Source organism: Oncorhynchus mykiss, chromosome 30 (genome assembly GCF_057628025.1).
Source record: "Oncorhynchus mykiss isolate SJ-2025 chromosome 30, ASM5762802v1, whole genome shotgun sequence".
NCBI classification, from domain to species: domain Eukaryota; kingdom Metazoa; phylum Chordata; class Actinopteri; order Salmoniformes; family Salmonidae; genus Oncorhynchus; species Oncorhynchus mykiss.
In genome coordinates, this window is record NC_143051.1 from 37,326,972 (window position 1) to 37,343,511 (window position 16,540).

At 42.5% G+C, this 16,540-nt stretch overlaps 1 protein-coding gene across 6 annotated transcripts; it reads right to left on the reverse strand.

The window, feature by feature from the left end:
- Positions 1 to 405: 405 nt before the first annotated feature.
- On the reverse strand, positions 406 to 15,950 carry LOC110488415 (transmembrane protein 268). 6 transcript variants are annotated; one of them, XM_036971755.2, is made up of 10 exons: positions 15,737 to 15,930; positions 14,262 to 14,331; positions 13,079 to 13,208; positions 12,593 to 12,687; positions 4,717 to 4,824; positions 4,343 to 4,495; positions 3,860 to 3,970; positions 2,998 to 3,087; positions 992 to 1,213; positions 406 to 726 (listed from the first exon to the last, which is right to left on the reverse strand). In XM_036971755.2, exons 3-10 carry the CDS (start codon positions 13,194 to 13,196, stop codon positions 556 to 558), a joined length of 1,068 nt encoding a protein of 355 aa, XP_036827650.1. In that variant the 5' UTR covers positions 13,197 to 13,208; positions 14,262 to 14,331; positions 15,737 to 15,930; the 3' UTR covers positions 406 to 555. The 6 variants fall into 6 exon arrangements, with proteins under 6 accessions (XP_036827650.1, XP_036827651.1, XP_036827649.1 ...); XM_036971756.2 differs by having other exon boundaries at positions 13,079 to 13,225; XM_036971754.2 differs by having other exon boundaries at positions 14,288 to 14,331; positions 15,737 to 15,896.
- Positions 15,951 to 16,540: the final 590 nt, after the last annotated feature.

The window sequence follows — 16,540 nt, forward strand, 5'->3', positions numbered from 1 at the left end:
CTCTGTACCGCTACACCTCTCTGCCTCCCCTGAGCGTTGTGTCTCTCCCTGTGTGTGTTTGTGTCATCATGCCAAGTACCGGATACTTATGAGCCAATCACCTCAGCAGTTGTGTCAAGGCTGATTAATAACCATGGATTAATGAATGAAACTGTGTGCCACATGCACCTCCTGTGTAGCCGTGCATCCGGCCAAGAACAATGATTCACGTTGACCCCCTGAGCTTCATACTTAATCTCTGCATCATTGAATCTGTCCTCTCCTGCCCTCCTCGCTCTCTTTTTTTTTTTATCTCTCCGCAAAATCCCTTCATAATTTGCCCTGTTTATCTAAATGCACTCCCAAAATATATTGTAGCATGTACCTTATCAAAATAAAGGAATATACTTGTTTACTAAAGGACACAACTCATAAAGATGATATATTTAATGCAATTTTTTTGACACAGAAGTGGGTTTCAAATCGCGATTGTTACATGATCAGTGCAAATATTATCCTGTCCTACAATAACATATTATTTCAAGTGTAATGAATAAGCTTCTCTGTGTCCCTGTCTTATAATCGTAGAACCTTGGTTTTGATATACTGACACAGACAAAGGGAGGCAGTGGTGCAGTGATTCCTCCTGGAGCGTAGGGGGCGGCGTGTGGAGTTTGGCAGCTTTTCAGACACTAACAGCTTGACAAACACCGCACCGTAGGTCAATAAAAGTTGGAGTGCTTTGGCCTGCAAAAAGAGATATGTTTGGATAGCATGAACAACAAAAGAGCCTTGATAATACTGCTATATGAACACACTCTAGTCTGTAGGTAGGCTATATCTTAGACAGTGGTGGCTGGAGCCCATCCTCCAGACTTCTCCCTCCACCAGCCTCCACTGATCTGGAATACCATTTGTTCAACATATTGCACGATAGAAAAATAATTTAGTGAGCAGTCCAAATTATAACATAAGAATACAAGTATTATTGAAAGCAGTTTCTCTAACTAACCTGAGCTGGTAATATTTGGTCCGGTACCAAACTGTAGTTAGCGGTGAGTTTGGTGTCCTCCCTCTGGCTGGTTGAGGTACTGTGTCCAGTCTCCTCATCGTTCATCAAGAGGGGCCTTTCCTCATCAGAACTTTCATTGACAGTTGACCCCTCCGCCACAGGATCAAAGGTCATGACCTCTGTCACCAGGACAAGGTGGGACATTCTCTTATTAAGTATTTTCTAGGGAGGGAGTGAAAAGTGAGGATAACCCATTAGATTGCATTGCCTGCTACTGCTACACAGAACCACTGAATGGTGGTCATTATTACACATCACAAGATTGCCTTACTAGACAATTGAAGGGCTATATACACCATCTAAAACCCTCCAATAGGCCTAAATCACAATCTATAATACTCAATTCTCCTGTTGTCAATTTCCAGTTTAATTTCAATTTACCTTATACAATTCCTTTTAACAGTACACAGAGATTTGTCAATATCAATCTACTGTAAAACTTCAAGTAAATGCAGTCTCAAATAGCCGACTGTCCCTTTTAATAGCCGGGAGACAGCAAACATTTCAGCAAATAAACGCCTGTTTCAAATAAACGCTGGGTGTAAATGTTTATTAGGTTACCATTAATTGTTTACGAGGTTTAATGTTCAATTAATTACATTAAATAATTCCGTAATGACTCGAAAAACAATGTCAATTGTAAGAAACTGCTAGCCATTGACTGCTAACAGCTGAGTACTGCTAGCTAACTGGTAAGCACAAAAACAGTCAACAATTTTGGGAGTACAGGGCCCGGTTGCATAAAATATCTTAAGCATTTTCCTTAAGGGTTTACATTAAGGAATCATTTTCCCTTACATAATGGAATTGTTTAAGGGCATTGCTTAGATCTCACCAAATATTTCCTTAGGTATGGGCATACTTAAGGGGTTTTACAGTAGTTTGAAGGCACATATGGCAGAAAGAGTATCTGATTACCATGGAGATTACCTGATTCACTGACTAAGCTTCTCATGAAAGAAATCGCTTTCATTTTGTGAGATAGAAAAATAGAACTTCAAGACAGAATACCCTAATTGTTTCAAAAGATAATAAACCAAGTTTCTCGGAGTTACTGTTTTCTTAACTTGTTTATACTACTTTCTAGTAGGTCAAGCTAGCTTACAGAGTAGCTATAGCTAACTAGCCAGCTAGCTTTGTAGAGATGGATTGTGCATTGTGCATCTTCCATTGTTTAGTTAAGTAGCTAACATTGGCTGGTTGATGTTTTCCATTTGTAACCACAGCAGACGAAAGCAACAAATCAAATCAAATGATCAGCTGATATCTCAAAGTGCTGTACAGAAACCCAGCCTAAAACCCCAAACAGCAAGCAATGCAGGTGGAGAAACATTCACCTCCACAAATGCTGTTTACATTGACATCCATACTGAATGAAGAAGTTAATAAGGGACCTCATGTGTACTCTTAACTTTTTCACTTAAAATGTTTTGTGCAACTGACTTAAAGTTAAGGAAACTTTAAGGAAAACTTAAGTTGTCTTATGCAACCGGGCCCAGACCCTTAGAAATCGTCAGAGCGCCCTCTAGTGATGAAATAACTGACGAAAATGCACAGTCAGGAGAGAAATCTGTCAAGGAAGCATTTTTTTTGAGGGGAGGGGATAGAGGCATACTAAGACAAAATAAACTTGACACAGTGTGCAAATGCTAACACATTCGTGCAGGTAATGAAGAAATTGATTACAATGCTGGAATTAAACAATTATCTATGCAAATGAGCAAAAGCTGTGTGCTTCGAATAGAATCTTGTCTCTAATAAGCGCTTGTTGTGTTCAGTCATTTAAGCAAATAAACGGAAGGGTTATTAATCAAAGTTTTACGCTATGCATATTATATCCCATTGCCTTCCCGAAACAGCATGGACAGAAAAGCCTTGCCAAAGAGAACGCAGACACAAATCAATAGAGTCATAGACCGAACATGGTGACATCATGATGTACCTACCTGGGCCTCGTCTCTGACAAAGCACATCTCCTCTAGAGTTTCAGTCAGTGCCCTCAAGCAGTGGGCCGTATCCCAGTACACAATGAACAGCTGAGAGGGTAAGAGAGAGAGAGACAGACAGATAAAGAATGACAGAGAGAGACAAAAAGATACACAAAGACAGTAAGATGGACAGACAGAGAATGTAATGGGGACATTTTAAATGACTGAAGTTGGGATCAACACAATGTTTAGCATATTTGGAGTTATTGTAATACATAATTTCCAGGGTTCCATATGTGACACTCAAGGTGCAGGTTGATGGTCACTAGACTTGTTATGGATTATTCTCATATCTGTTGATAGTGATTGATGCCAGACCTCCCGTACAAGGACCGAGGACACTGATTATTCACTATTGTATTGGTGGCATTCTGTGGCCACTGTGATTCTGTAGCAGCTAGCAAAGTCGCTGCCTTTATCGTTTTGACTTTGTATGTGTCAGAACATTTGGTGCTGTCTGATTAGGATATAAAGGGCCTGTCCCAGAGGCCAGTTAGACATTTTCTCTGCTTCTGTGCTGGGTGGTGTCTCCCTGTTGCAACTTACAATGAACCAGATAGATTTTTGACCGACTTTGTCTGTGGCTGCTCTTTTGTTCCCCTGGAAATTCCTAATACAATGAAACCACACAATCGTATCAATACATCGACATATAACTTCATTAATTGATCGTTCGAGGGATCCGGTTACAGATTCATACCACAACAAACAGGCATTTAGAAGTAACCTCAATTGCCAGAAAGGGAGAGTGATAAAAAGGCTTGACACAAAATGCCCTCTCGGATTGAGCTGCCTTTCTGTGCAGGTTCACGCTGCCTACCTGTAGACTCCCAGTACAGTTCTGCACCCAGTCAGCCACGCCTACAAGCAGCTTATGCCGGCTCAGCCTCTCATTCACCTGGATGAGTCGCACGTCAATGTTCATGTTTATCTGTAGGACGACCATTAAACATTACAGGTACATCTAAAAATCGTTTCAGGGTCTTACAACTGGTTGCAGGCTATAGCCCAATATTTCCATATAATTCAGACATGGAAATCATGGTGTTTAATAACGAACCATATTGGTTTCAAAGTGTCTGTGAATGTTTTGCTTCAATCCTCTTGAGTGTGACATAGCTACATAGTCTATTTATTTGCTTCCACAAGCACAGATGCATTCCTATTAATATCTATGCATCATTTATGTTGCTACCGCAGCTCCCTAATAGCACTGCGATTAAAGATTGGATTGCATTTATAAGTGAGCAAACCATTAAGGTTCCTAAGCTCTCTCAGACTGAAAAACAGATGGAACACCCACCTCCTTGTTACTATAGTGGAGGATGACAATGATGGCTGTGGTGAGGAAGATGGAGGCCAGACTGACAGACAGGCAGAGGACCCAGTAGTCAGTGACTGAGAGATAGAGGTGAAGAGTGGAGAACACAGCACACCATATCACCACATATAGAATCTGGAGGGGAGATAAAAAAAAAAATGATACACAGTATAAACTAAACATACAAAGAACAAGCACTAACTCTGAATAGATACCGGACACATTAGTAAAAGATCTCCTGATAGCGTATGAGATTAACTGATACTGGACACTATAGTGTGAATAATGTAAAAGATGCAAATATAACAGATACAATGGACCCTTGAGTTATGAACCAATACTATGAGGGACCCTACCGGTGCCATGATGAAGTGGAAGAGAGAAGAGTTAAAGAACAGGTATCTCCTGACTGAGGGCACATCCAGTGCTATTTCCAGAGGTGTCTCAAAGTCTGCTACAGGAATCTACATTGGAGAAATCAACACATGGCAATAATGTATTCTAAATGTAATTTTCCATGCAATGGCTTTCATACTATACCAAAACACATTCCACATAAACAAGATAAGGGGAAAAAGATAAGATGGGGGGGGTGGGGGAAAGAGTGCTTTGATCTGGGTGGTCAAAAGGTTGTAAAAGTGTGTGTGTCTGTGAGTTTGTGTCACGCTGGTATAAAGGATTTGGAGACAGGTGGCAGGAATACACAATAGAGGTTTTTAATACACCCAAAACAAACACGTATACAAAAACACTGGGCTGTACCCAAACAAAAAAGCGGGGGTAAACCTCGTTGAACGACATGGGACGATACCCGTAATACACAATATATAAAGCACGCAGTATAACCGCTGCATCACACGGCCAACGGACATGGGAACAATAACAGACAGAGGGAACAGAGGGCACATATATAACATAGTAATCAGGTGAAATGGGAACCAGGTGTGTGTAGTCAGACAAGACAGTCCGGGGTTGATGATAATGAATCCCGTCAGTAGACTTCCTGAACTGGTGAATAGAATGAGCAGCAGTACTGGGGGGGGGGATCCGTGACAGTGGGTGGATGTGGAAGTGTATGCATGTGTGAGTATGATCTCTAACATAAAAACCACTCACTGTGTCTGTGTAAATAAGCTGTGCTCCAAAGGCAGCAGCACTACATACCCATTGTGTGTGGGTATTGCCACGTAACAATGTGTTTCTATCGTGATTCCTGTGTCAAATTTTGTGTGCCACAGAGCTTCTTGACAGAATTAAAAGACAGCTGATGTAAGCACACAAACCTTTTGTAGTTATATGTACAATCCATAAACAATGATTTAAGCATTGTTGTAAGGTGTTAAGGTGTTCATTTAATATTGGGGGGGAAAGGTTTCTTCTCTCCTAGGACAGCCAGGGACAGCACCTCCATCTTGACGGACGACTGACTAGCAGAGACGCTCAGCGCAGACAAAGGCATAACCCTCGCTGCATTCATTATCAATCCACAGCATTTGATAGTTTGTATTTACACAGTTTTGAGCCTTTCCACCATCAGGGTCTGATTTAAACCAGTCGGTAAAGTCCACCTTGGACCCGTCAGTCCACATCCACCTCCCCTCCTTAACAACGTCAGACAACCCGATCCAGGTGTAGAACTCTAAAGGGTCGAACGTCTTGATTAGGGTTTTGATTAACTGGTGTTCAGCCTCACTGTGCACAGAGGCCAAGTTCGCTCCCTGAGTCCCACAGTAGGACACAGCGTCTGCCCAGTCCAGTCCTGTGGCAACATACTTATAGCAGCGTCCATAAAGTCACTCCTGGTCAGGAGTGTCGTGTTCAGCATCCAAAGCAAGACTGAGGAGAGAGACAACACAGAAGAACACAAACATGGTTCTAGTTGGGCTGGTAGGCAGGTAGGTATGCTGGGCTGAAGTGGGTCCTGTCCTTTTATCGGATTTACATAGGGAAGGTGTGGCTGGTAGGCATCATGTCAAAGGTGGATCATGTACAGACGTGGCACATTCACCATCTCAGAGTAAATATTAGCCATATAAAAATAAACCTCAACCTTTACTGAAGCTGTTTAATCGGTAGAACAAAAAACTAACTCTAAATAAAAGAAGAAACGAAATAAGGAAATCAAAGAGTTTAAGAATGTTATTTCTCACTTCCCTCATTAAGGTCTGTGTGAATGAGCTGTCCAAAAGCTCTGATGCTACACGACCGAAGGTAATCGCCTTGTTCCGCCCCAGTCCCACCCCTGCTGACACCTTCCCTTCTCCATTCATCATTGAGCGTTGGTTGTTTAGCTATCGGGAAGAGGTGTCCAGAGAATTTGGCAACATAGCCACTCCACTCCAAATGCATCACTACAGCCATTCTAGATAAGGGGGTATTGCCACATAACCCAGTGGTCATATCAACTCTGCAGCTGTGTTCTTCTCAGAATTTCTGTTCCAAGTTTTGGTACAGGGCTTTTTGACACAAACATAACACACCCTGGATGTGATGTTTTAGACATCAACTTAGACTTTTAAGGTAACATTTTCAACATTAACTGCTGTTCAGTTGTAATTCCAATGAATGAAATATACTGATTTTTAAAGAACACGACTTAGAAATACCTCATGAGCTTAGTACACTGGTCTTACCCTATCATAACCCAAAATACAGTGCCTTGAAAAGTATTCATCCCTCTTTGCATTTTTCCTATTGTGTTGCATTACAACCTGTAATTTAAATGGCAGGTTTCAAAAAATTATTTAAAAAAAAACGGAAAAGTGGTGCGTGCATATCTATTCACCCCCTTTGCTATGATGCCCCTAAATAAGATCTGGTGCAACCAATTAACTTCAGAAGTCACATCATTTGTTAAATAAAGTCCACCTGTGTGCAATCTAAGTGTCCCCTGTTCTGAAAGGCCCCAGAGTCTGCAACACCACTAAGCAAGGGGCACCACCAAGCAAGCGGCACCATGAAGACCAAGGAGCTCTTCAAACAGGTCAGGGACAAAGTTGTGGAGAAGTACAGATCAGGGTTGGATTATAAAAAAATATCTGAAACTTTGAACATCCCACATCCCACCATTAAATCCATTATTTAAAAAATGAAAGAATATGGCACCACAACAAACCTGCCAAGTGAGGGCCGCCCACCAAAACTCACGGACCAGGCAAAGAGGGCATTAATCAGGGAGGCAACAAAGAGACCAAAGATAACCCTGAAGGAGCTGCAAAGCTCCACAGCAGAGATTGGAGTATCTGTCCATAGGACCACTTTAAGCCGTACACTCCACATAGCTGGGTTTTATGGAAGAGTGGCCAGAAAAAGCCATTGCTTAAAGAAAAAATAAGCATACACGTTTGCTGCTTGCCAAAAGGCATATGGGAGACTCCCCAAACATATGGAAGAAGGTACTCTGGTCAGATGAGACAAAAATTTAGCTTTTTGGCCATTACGGAAAACGCTATGTCTGGCACAAACCTAACACCTCTCATCACCCCGAGAACACCATCCTCACAGTGAAGCATGGTGGTGGCAGCATCATGCTGTGGGGATGTTTTTCATCATCAGGGACTGGGAAACTGGTCAGAATAGAAGGAATGATGGATGGCTCTAAATATATGGAAATTCTTGAGGGAAACCTGTTTCAGACTTCCAGAGATATGAGACTGGGATGGAGGTTCACCTTCCAGCAGGACAATTACCCTAAGCATACTGCTAAAGAAACACTTGAGTGGTTTAAGGGGAAACATTTAAATGTCTTGGAATGATCTAGTCAAAGCCCAGATCTCAATCCAACTGTGGTATGGCTTAAAGATTGCTGTACACCAGCGAAACCCATTCAACTTGAAGGAGCTGGAGTAGTTTTGCCTTGAAGAATGGGCAAAAATCCCAGTGGCTAGATGTGCCAAGCTTATAGAGACATACCCCAAGAGACTTGCATCTGTAATTGCTGCAAAAGGAGGCTCTACAAAGTATTGACTTTAGGGGGTGAATAGTTTTGCACGCTCAAGTTTTCTGTTTTTTTTTGTCGTATTTCTTGTTTGTTTCACAATAAAAAATATTTTGTATCTTCAAAGTGGTTGGCATGTGTAAATCAAATGATACAAACCCCCAAAACATCTATTTTAATTCCAGGTTGTAAGGCAACTGTCACGACTTCCGCCGAAGCTGGTGCCTCTAATTGTTCGGGCGGCGTTCGGCGGTCATCATCACCGGCTTTCTAGCTGCCACCGATCCACATTTATTTTTCCATTTGTTATGTCTTGATTGTACACACCTGGTTCCCATTACATTATTATTATTTTCCTATTTACCCCTCTGGTTCTCATTATGTTTTGTGCTTGATTGTTCCTGTTTGTGTTAGTCTTGTGTGTTAGGGATTGTTATCCCCACATGGATTTATTGTACTGTTTATTTTTCCCGAGTAAAGTACGTTATTTTTACTCAGTTCTGTTTCCTGCGCTTGACTCCGTCCTCACCTATACACCACTGACGCTGTTAGCAACAAAATAGGAAAAATACCAAAGGGGGGTGAATACTTTCGCAAGCCACTGTGTAAGGATAGGCCGGGATGTGAATACGGAAACATTGCCTTTGCCAGTGCCAGCAGTATACCACCCTGCATCCCACTGCTAGCTTGGCTCTGAAGCTAAGCAGGGTTGGTCCTAGATGGAAGACCAGATGCTGCTGGAAATTGTGTTGGAAGTGCAGTAGGAGGCACTCTTTCCTCTAGTCTGAATAATATACCCCAGGGCAGTGATTGGGGACATTGTCCTGTGTAAGGTGCAGTCATTTGGATGGAATGCTAAACGGGTGTCCTAACACTCTATGGCACATATGTCAGAGTCAAGGCCCGCGGGCCACATCCGGCCCGCAAGAAGGTTTTTTACGGCCCCTGGGATGATCTTGATTTATTATTAGAACCGGCCCGCAGCAAGCCGGCAGCCCGCAGATCTTTTACACGCACCAATACTACATTTCCCACAATGCAAAGGTGACGCACCGAGCAGTAGGCTGCTTCATTTCAATATTTATTGGCACAGCAGTCGTCAGCATCACAGTAAAATTAACTTTCAGATACCCATCAAAAATGGCAAAACGGAAGGTGGATACTGAGAACCGGGGGTTTCAAACAAGGTGGGAGTCGGAGTATATGTTCACGAAGGTAGCTGGAAAACCTGTGTGTCTTCTGTGTGGAGAAAGTGTGGCGGTACTGAAAGAGTATAATCTGAGACGACATTATGAAACGAAACACGCGGACAAAAACAAGAATATGGACATGGAACAAAGGCTACAAAAGGCAGAGGAATTAAAACGAGGCCTCAAATCTCGACAGGCTCTGTTCAAAAAAGGCAAATCACAAGGCCAGGCTGCTGTCAAGGCCAGTTTTATTTTGGCAGAAGAGATCGCTAAATCAGCCCGGCCATTTACGGAGGGGGATTTCATCAAAAACTGCATGATTAAAGTTTGTGACGAAGTTTGCCCAGAAAAAAGGCAACTCTTTTTAAATGTGAGTCTGAGCAGAAACACCATTGCCGAGAGAGTAGACCAGTTGTCCATCAATCTAAAAGAGCAGCTTGTGAAAAAGGGAAAAGATTTTATTGCATATTCCTTGGCTGTGGATGAGAGCACCGACATTTCTGACATTGCCCAGTTGTCAATTTTCATCCGCGGAGTGGACTCCAACCTAAGCGTGACAGAGGAGTTTTTGGCTTTACGTCCTATGCATGGCACAACTACGGGGCATGATTTGTATGAAGAGGTGTCAAGATGTGTAAATGAGATGGAGCTGCCTTGGGAAAAACTCGTGGGTTTGACAACCGACGGAGCACCTGCGATGTGTGGACACAGGAGCGGACTGGTGGCGAAGATACGGGAAAAGATGCAAGAGGAAAACGCGACAGGTGAGCTGACAGCTTATCATTGTATCATACACCAGGAAGCGTTGTGCGGTAAAGCCTTGAAAATGGAGCATGTAATGAGCATCATCACGCGCACAGTTAACTTTATCAGAGCCAAAGGTTTGAATCACCGCCAGTTCAAGGCATTTCTGACGGAGTTAGAAACGGAGCATGGTGATTTGCCTTATCACACAGAGGTGCGATGGCTAAGCCAGGGAAAGGTGCTTCAAAGATGTTTCGAGCTTCGTGAGGAGATTTGTCTGTTCTTGGACAGCAAAGGGAAAGACACAACACAACTCCGAGACGAAATGTTTCTGTGTGAAATGGCTTTTCTGTGTGACATTACGAGTCATCTGAATGCAATAAACTTGCAGCTGCAGGGTCGGGATCGTGTCATCTCTGATATGTACAGTACAGTGAAGGCATTTAAAACCAAACTGACTCTGTGGGAGACGCAGATGCGGAAAGAAAATTTGAGCCACTTTCCCAGCTGCCAGACCATGAAAGAGAAGCTCTCTACCAGTGCGTTCCCGAGCACACAGTTGGCTGATAAAATAGGTATGCTTGCCGCTGACTTTCGACGCCGATTTGCTGACTTTGAAGCACAAAAAAGCAGGTTGGAACTGCTCGGTAACCCATTTGCTGTTGACGTGGAAAGCTCACCACCAAACCTCCAAATGGAGTTGATTGACCTCCAATGCAATGATGCACTGAGGGCAAAATATGCAGCAGTGGGTGCTGCGGAGTTCGCCCGTTTCCTCCCCGGCACAATGCCCCAGCTGCGCATCCAGGCTGCTCAAACGTTGTCTATGTTTGGCAGCACATACCTGTGTGAACAACTGTTTTCTTTGATGAACCTGAACAAAACATCACACAGAAGTCGACTTACTGCTGAACACCTCCACTCAATTCTGAGGATTTCTTCAGCTCAGAGCCTTACCCCGAACATTGATGAACTTGTGGAAAAGATGGGACACCACCAAGTATCACCCTCAACCTCAAACAAGTGAACATTACTGTGCAATCACATATTTAGAGTTTTTACTCAGTTCAAGTTTAAAAGTTAAAATGTAATATTTGTTTTCACTGCATGTTACTTCTCCTTAAACAAAGTGTTGTTTTTGATTAATAGATTTTTGCACTTTATTTTTTTGTATTTCAATCCAATTATATTTTAAAAATATTTCAGTTGAGTGGATGATAGAAAATTGCTATTATTGTTTTTTCTTTGAAGTAAATTTAGCCCACTTTTGCTAAAATAGAAAATATAGTCTACTGATGGTGCCTTGAATACCGGTTTCTTTCATTTAATGTTCATGTTATGGGGATATTTATATAAAGGAAATTTGTCTTTTGTGTCTGTTGAAAATTAAAGATTACTGACAGAGCCATAAGAAAATATTGCTTTATTTATCTGATCATATTGTAATATATTTGTTAGGTTTTCAGTAGGTTCAATTAGGTTCACTAGACTATATGCGTCATTTAAAAATTTTTCAATGAACATTCGAACAGTCCGGCCCTCGTCTTGTAGCTGATTTTTTTATTTGGCCCTCCGTCCATTTGACTTTGACACCCCTGCTCTATGGTCATCAAAAATCCCACCTAATGGCCACCTAATCATCCCCAGCTTTAAATTGGCTCATTCATCCCCTTTAGCTCTTCCCCAGGTCATTGCTGGAAATGAGAATGTGTTTTCAGTCAAATTACCTGGTAAAATAAATCAAATAAAAGGTGCATAGCTGAAAAGGAACGATCGGGTTGAATCCCGTCCTCACTCATGGTTTATGTTTTGCTGTCATTTAAGACCTATAGCTTCAAAATATCTTTAACTATCATGTTGATCTCATGGAATGGCAGTCGTTGCATGCAAAGCTTTATCTATGAATATGAGCCCTTGCATTTCTCCAGGCCTATTCCTCAGCTTAGCAAAATATAAGTGTTTGGGGTACAATTTGCTGTCTCATAATTTCAGGATTGTGGCATTAGCACGGGTCATGTTTTTCTTCATGAAAGCTTTTTAAATTGATGACATAACAGTAGGCCTATATTTTGATGAGACATAAGACAGTCTGAGAGAGGAAGTGAGATAGCGAGCTATTCTAGTTTAACCTCCCCCACACAAATGGACAGGCTGCTTGACATAGCGAGGCTCAACGGATGAGAATAAAGAGTGCCAGTGGGCGCCCAGAGAGAGAGATGGAGAGAGAAAGCAAGAGTTTGTGTGTGTGTGTGTGTGTGTGTGTGTGTGTGTGTGTGTGTGTGTGTGTGTGTGTGTGTGTGTGTGTGTGTGTGTGTGTGTGTGTGTGTGTGTGTGTGTGTGTGTGTGTGTGTGTGCACTGACCTGGAAGCCTTCCCTCTCCAGCAGAGACCTGCAGAATGACAGATCAAACCTGGGGTTCAGCAGGGAGGAGGTGGGTACTGCCAGCACACACTGACCTGGAGGAGAGAGAGAGAGAGAGAGAGAGAGAGAGAGAGGGGGGGGTGAGAGATAGATAGATCGATAGATCGATAGATAGATAGATCGATGAAGAGAGGGGAGAGTGTGTTAAGGTTGACAGTAACACATTCTGACAGAGATTGTAACAGTGATAACAAAGGAGAGTGATTGAGAGAGTCAAAACATAGAGAGAGAATCAAAAAGGTAGAGAGGAAAAAGACCCTGGATAAAAGCGGGACATTGTGAAAAGTGTTAGGTTATCCCGAAAAACTTGCCAAGAGGCAAAACAAAGAACAAGGAAGAGAAACAAAAACGATTTTGACAAACAGGATATGCCGCATGATAAGACTTTTACCCATAGTACAGTTTGATAACTTTGTTACCACGCACCATTCCTCCATCTAGATGTTCTTCTGTTTTCTGTCTGGATCTTGGATGATCGTCTTAGGTCAACTTCAACATCGCTCTCGTCTGAAGGCACAGAAGTCTTGTCCTCCATCTCATCCATGATGACGAGACCCTGAACGAGCAAAAACACTGTGATACAGTTTAATCAAAATCCCCAACCATAATTCAGACGAAGTGAGTAAGAGTGTAGTGAATGGCCAGTGTGATGACTGCCAGTGTGATATACAATGCAGCAACACAGTTCCATTAGCCTGGTCTCAGATCTGTTTATGCTCTCTTGTCAACTCCTACAATGACTAGAGGAGACAGCACAAAAATATCTGGGTCCAGGCTACAGCTTTTTTGCTCAAGCAGAGAGATGCGTTGGCATGATTATGACACCACTTCCTAGTTCTCATGTATCGTAGACTGTCAGATACAGTATGTGTGTGATGTATACACAGTATTATGAAGTGAGTACTAACACTACAGCTTGCAAGAAGCACAAGCAGCACATTCCAGTGGCATGCAAAACAAACCAAGACATTGAAATTGAGAAAAATTTGACCAAATATTCCCTCAGTAGATACTGTTTTCCTAAGGCATAGCTTAAACTGTAATCTCAGGTATAGCAGAACTAAAATATTGTGTAATGTTGTCGCGTGCGCAGAATCTGTTCACAAGAGATGAATTATACCGTGACTCTACTGGAGAAAAAATGTCAAAGGGCTGAAGCAGAAGCTCCCTTCGAGAGCCCCCCTCTGAGACTATAACTTTATCTAGCAATGGCATCAAATGCCAAAGTATAACTTCGGAGAAGTCAGTGTCCTATGTGTCCTATGTTTCGAAAGCAACCAGAAATCACATCACTACTCCTTTTTAGAACGGATTACATTGCTCTGCTATGTTATTTCAGCATCTTGGAGAAACCAACAGAATAATTCAACTGTGCTGCCAAGGATTTCAGATTCAGCACTTTCAACACAAGTTTAAACAATAGTTTAAGTCGTAGACTGAGTAGACTGTTTTACTGTCATTGTACTTTCCTTTACTATCCAAGTATACTGAACTTAGGTGTAGCGAAAGGCAACTGCACTTGTCTTTCAAATGTGAACTTTTCTCTTTTCTCAGGCTACACTCTTCACAGGTTAAACTGTACCACGGTTATAAGATAGACATACTGCACCTCAAGAGGCACTGTCTTCAACGCACCATACACAGCCAAATTATCGCTTTCCTTTCAGCAGCTACAAAATCTGTGAAAGAGAAATAATGAAAATAGAGAAGAGACTGAGAGAGCAGCTATATCTTTGTTATTTCTCTCCCTCTCCCATCCTCCCTCTCTCCTTCTGCCGCTTTGTCTCTCTCGTTTGCTTGTTAGAGAGGGAGACAAATGTTTTTCACAAATGCTGTCGGCGAGGTTGATTTCAAGTTGTCTCCTTATCCCTACCGTAGTTCTCTCTCCCCCTCTCCCTCATTCTATCTCTCTCCCCCTTCTCTCTCTCATTCTAATTCTCTCCCCCTTCTCTCTCGCTCTCTCTCTTTCACTCTCAGGCACACACTCTCTTACTCTCACTTCCTCCCTGCTGTCAGTGAGTTGCGACATCTTGCCAACTTTGAAACAGTTTGACTCTATATGTTTCTGTGCACGTGTTGTAAAGAAAAGTGCATGTCTACAATGTTATGCAAATGAGTGTATGTAGCTGTGTATAACCATGTGATCTATGTGTGTGTGTGTGTGTGTGTGTGTGTGTGTGTGTGTGTGTGTGTGTGTGTGTGTGTGTGTGTGTGTGTGTGTGTGTGTGTGTGTGTGTGTGTATCCGTGTATGCAGGTTTAATGACAGAGAATAACAAAATATTTTAAGCAAGAACCATCGCTTTCGCTTGGCTGAGTACTCCCCTCGTGTTTTCTCTTGATCTAGTTCCTTCCGAACTCTAGGTATGGTTCTTAAAGATGCAAACAATTTCAGAGAATCATAAAGTTTAGCAGTGACAGTGAGGTGCTGAACGTAAAGGAAGACACATGACTAATAGGAGAACTCACCAGAGACTATTTAATGTAGAGTCTATTACATGATCAAGAGCTTCCTACCCACCCGCATTCAACGTAATACAGTTACAGTATTACAGTGTGACCCTCTTCCCTTCCAACTACACTGCAATGCCTCTGGAATCAGATTCCCTGTATTTCCCTGTATTCTTTCATTTACTACCCACTTTAAGCCCCCCCCCCCCCCTTCCCCCCACACAATCTCTAACTCTCTCTCTCTCAAGTCAATTTCAGTTTAAGGGGTTTATTGGCATGGGAACCTCTCTCTCCCAGCTTTGTGACTTAGATCAGCCGGACCACATGACTGGTGGAATGCAGCCTATGCTTCTCAGCCCAGCAAAGAGAATAGAGTGAGTGAGAAAGTGAATGAGAAAATGAGTCCAAATTGGGTATTGTCTGCATGCATAACCATATCTGTGTAGGGTCCCGTGTTAATGACATAGCAATGTATCAAAACACAATGACAACAAGCTTTCTTTAACAAATGGATATAAGCTGGCAGAGTAGGATCCTACTTGAACTATATGAGGCATCAATGCGCGCACGCGCGCACACACACACACACACACACACACACACAAACAAACTCATACACACTATTCCTTACCTACCTTAGATTGTTGTTGTTATCCTAGCCAGTGTGGGTGTGGATCTGGATTCCTGGGAGAACAGCAGCTGTTCTCCAGGCTGTCATGACTCTGGTCTGGTGGTCTGCTGCTGGGGGCTGGGACTGTCACACATTAACACATGCCCCAGAGCCCAGAGGGGCACAGTGAGAGGTCACACACAGGCATGCATGCACACACAGGATCATATACGGTCTCTGGGACAAATGTGCACAGGTGCATGCACGCACGCGCGCACGCGCAGACACACATACACAGACACACACACTTACACAGGCACACACACGTACACTTGGGCGGATCACATACGGTCGGATACGTACACACTGACAAATGAGAACAGGCAGAGGGATGTATGCTATTGATTGTAACTTGGTACCATGGAAATCTGTATAATTTTGTGAGACTAACCAGTTGACCTGAAAGAAGATTATCTAGAAACCACAATCTGATGACTCGTGATAAAAGTGTGAACAATGTTGACTTGGTGTTTCAATGTTTTTTTACTCTGGACAGACTACAATAAACTACAATAAACCTTGTGACTGGGACATGGCACAACACAGGCATGGTGGCCAGTCTTTCACTTCACTGAAGGGCTCAGGCTAGTACGCCATCTTGTGTGAAGGAGTGAATAAAAACGGAATACTTAGTTGTGCGTAGCACTAGTCATCATCATTGATGTCAAGAGTGATTAACACAATGTTTAGCATATTTCTATATTTTCCCACTATGTAATTCCCATGATTCCCAGTGTTCTGTTTGTAATGGTCACTAGACTAGATGCTG

Bases quoted from the DNA above. Each gene is read 5' to 3' on its own strand.
- LOC110488415 (XM_036971754.2), bottom strand. The intron at 12,688-13,078 runs GTGCGTGGTAAC...TCTCTCCTCCAG, and splicing joins AACATCTAGATGGAGGAATG to GTCAGTGTGTGCTGGCAGTA. The intron at 3,088-3,859 runs GTAGGCAGCGTG...TTACCCTCTCAG, and splicing joins ACTGTACTGGGAGTCTACAG to CTGTTCATTGTGTACTGGGA.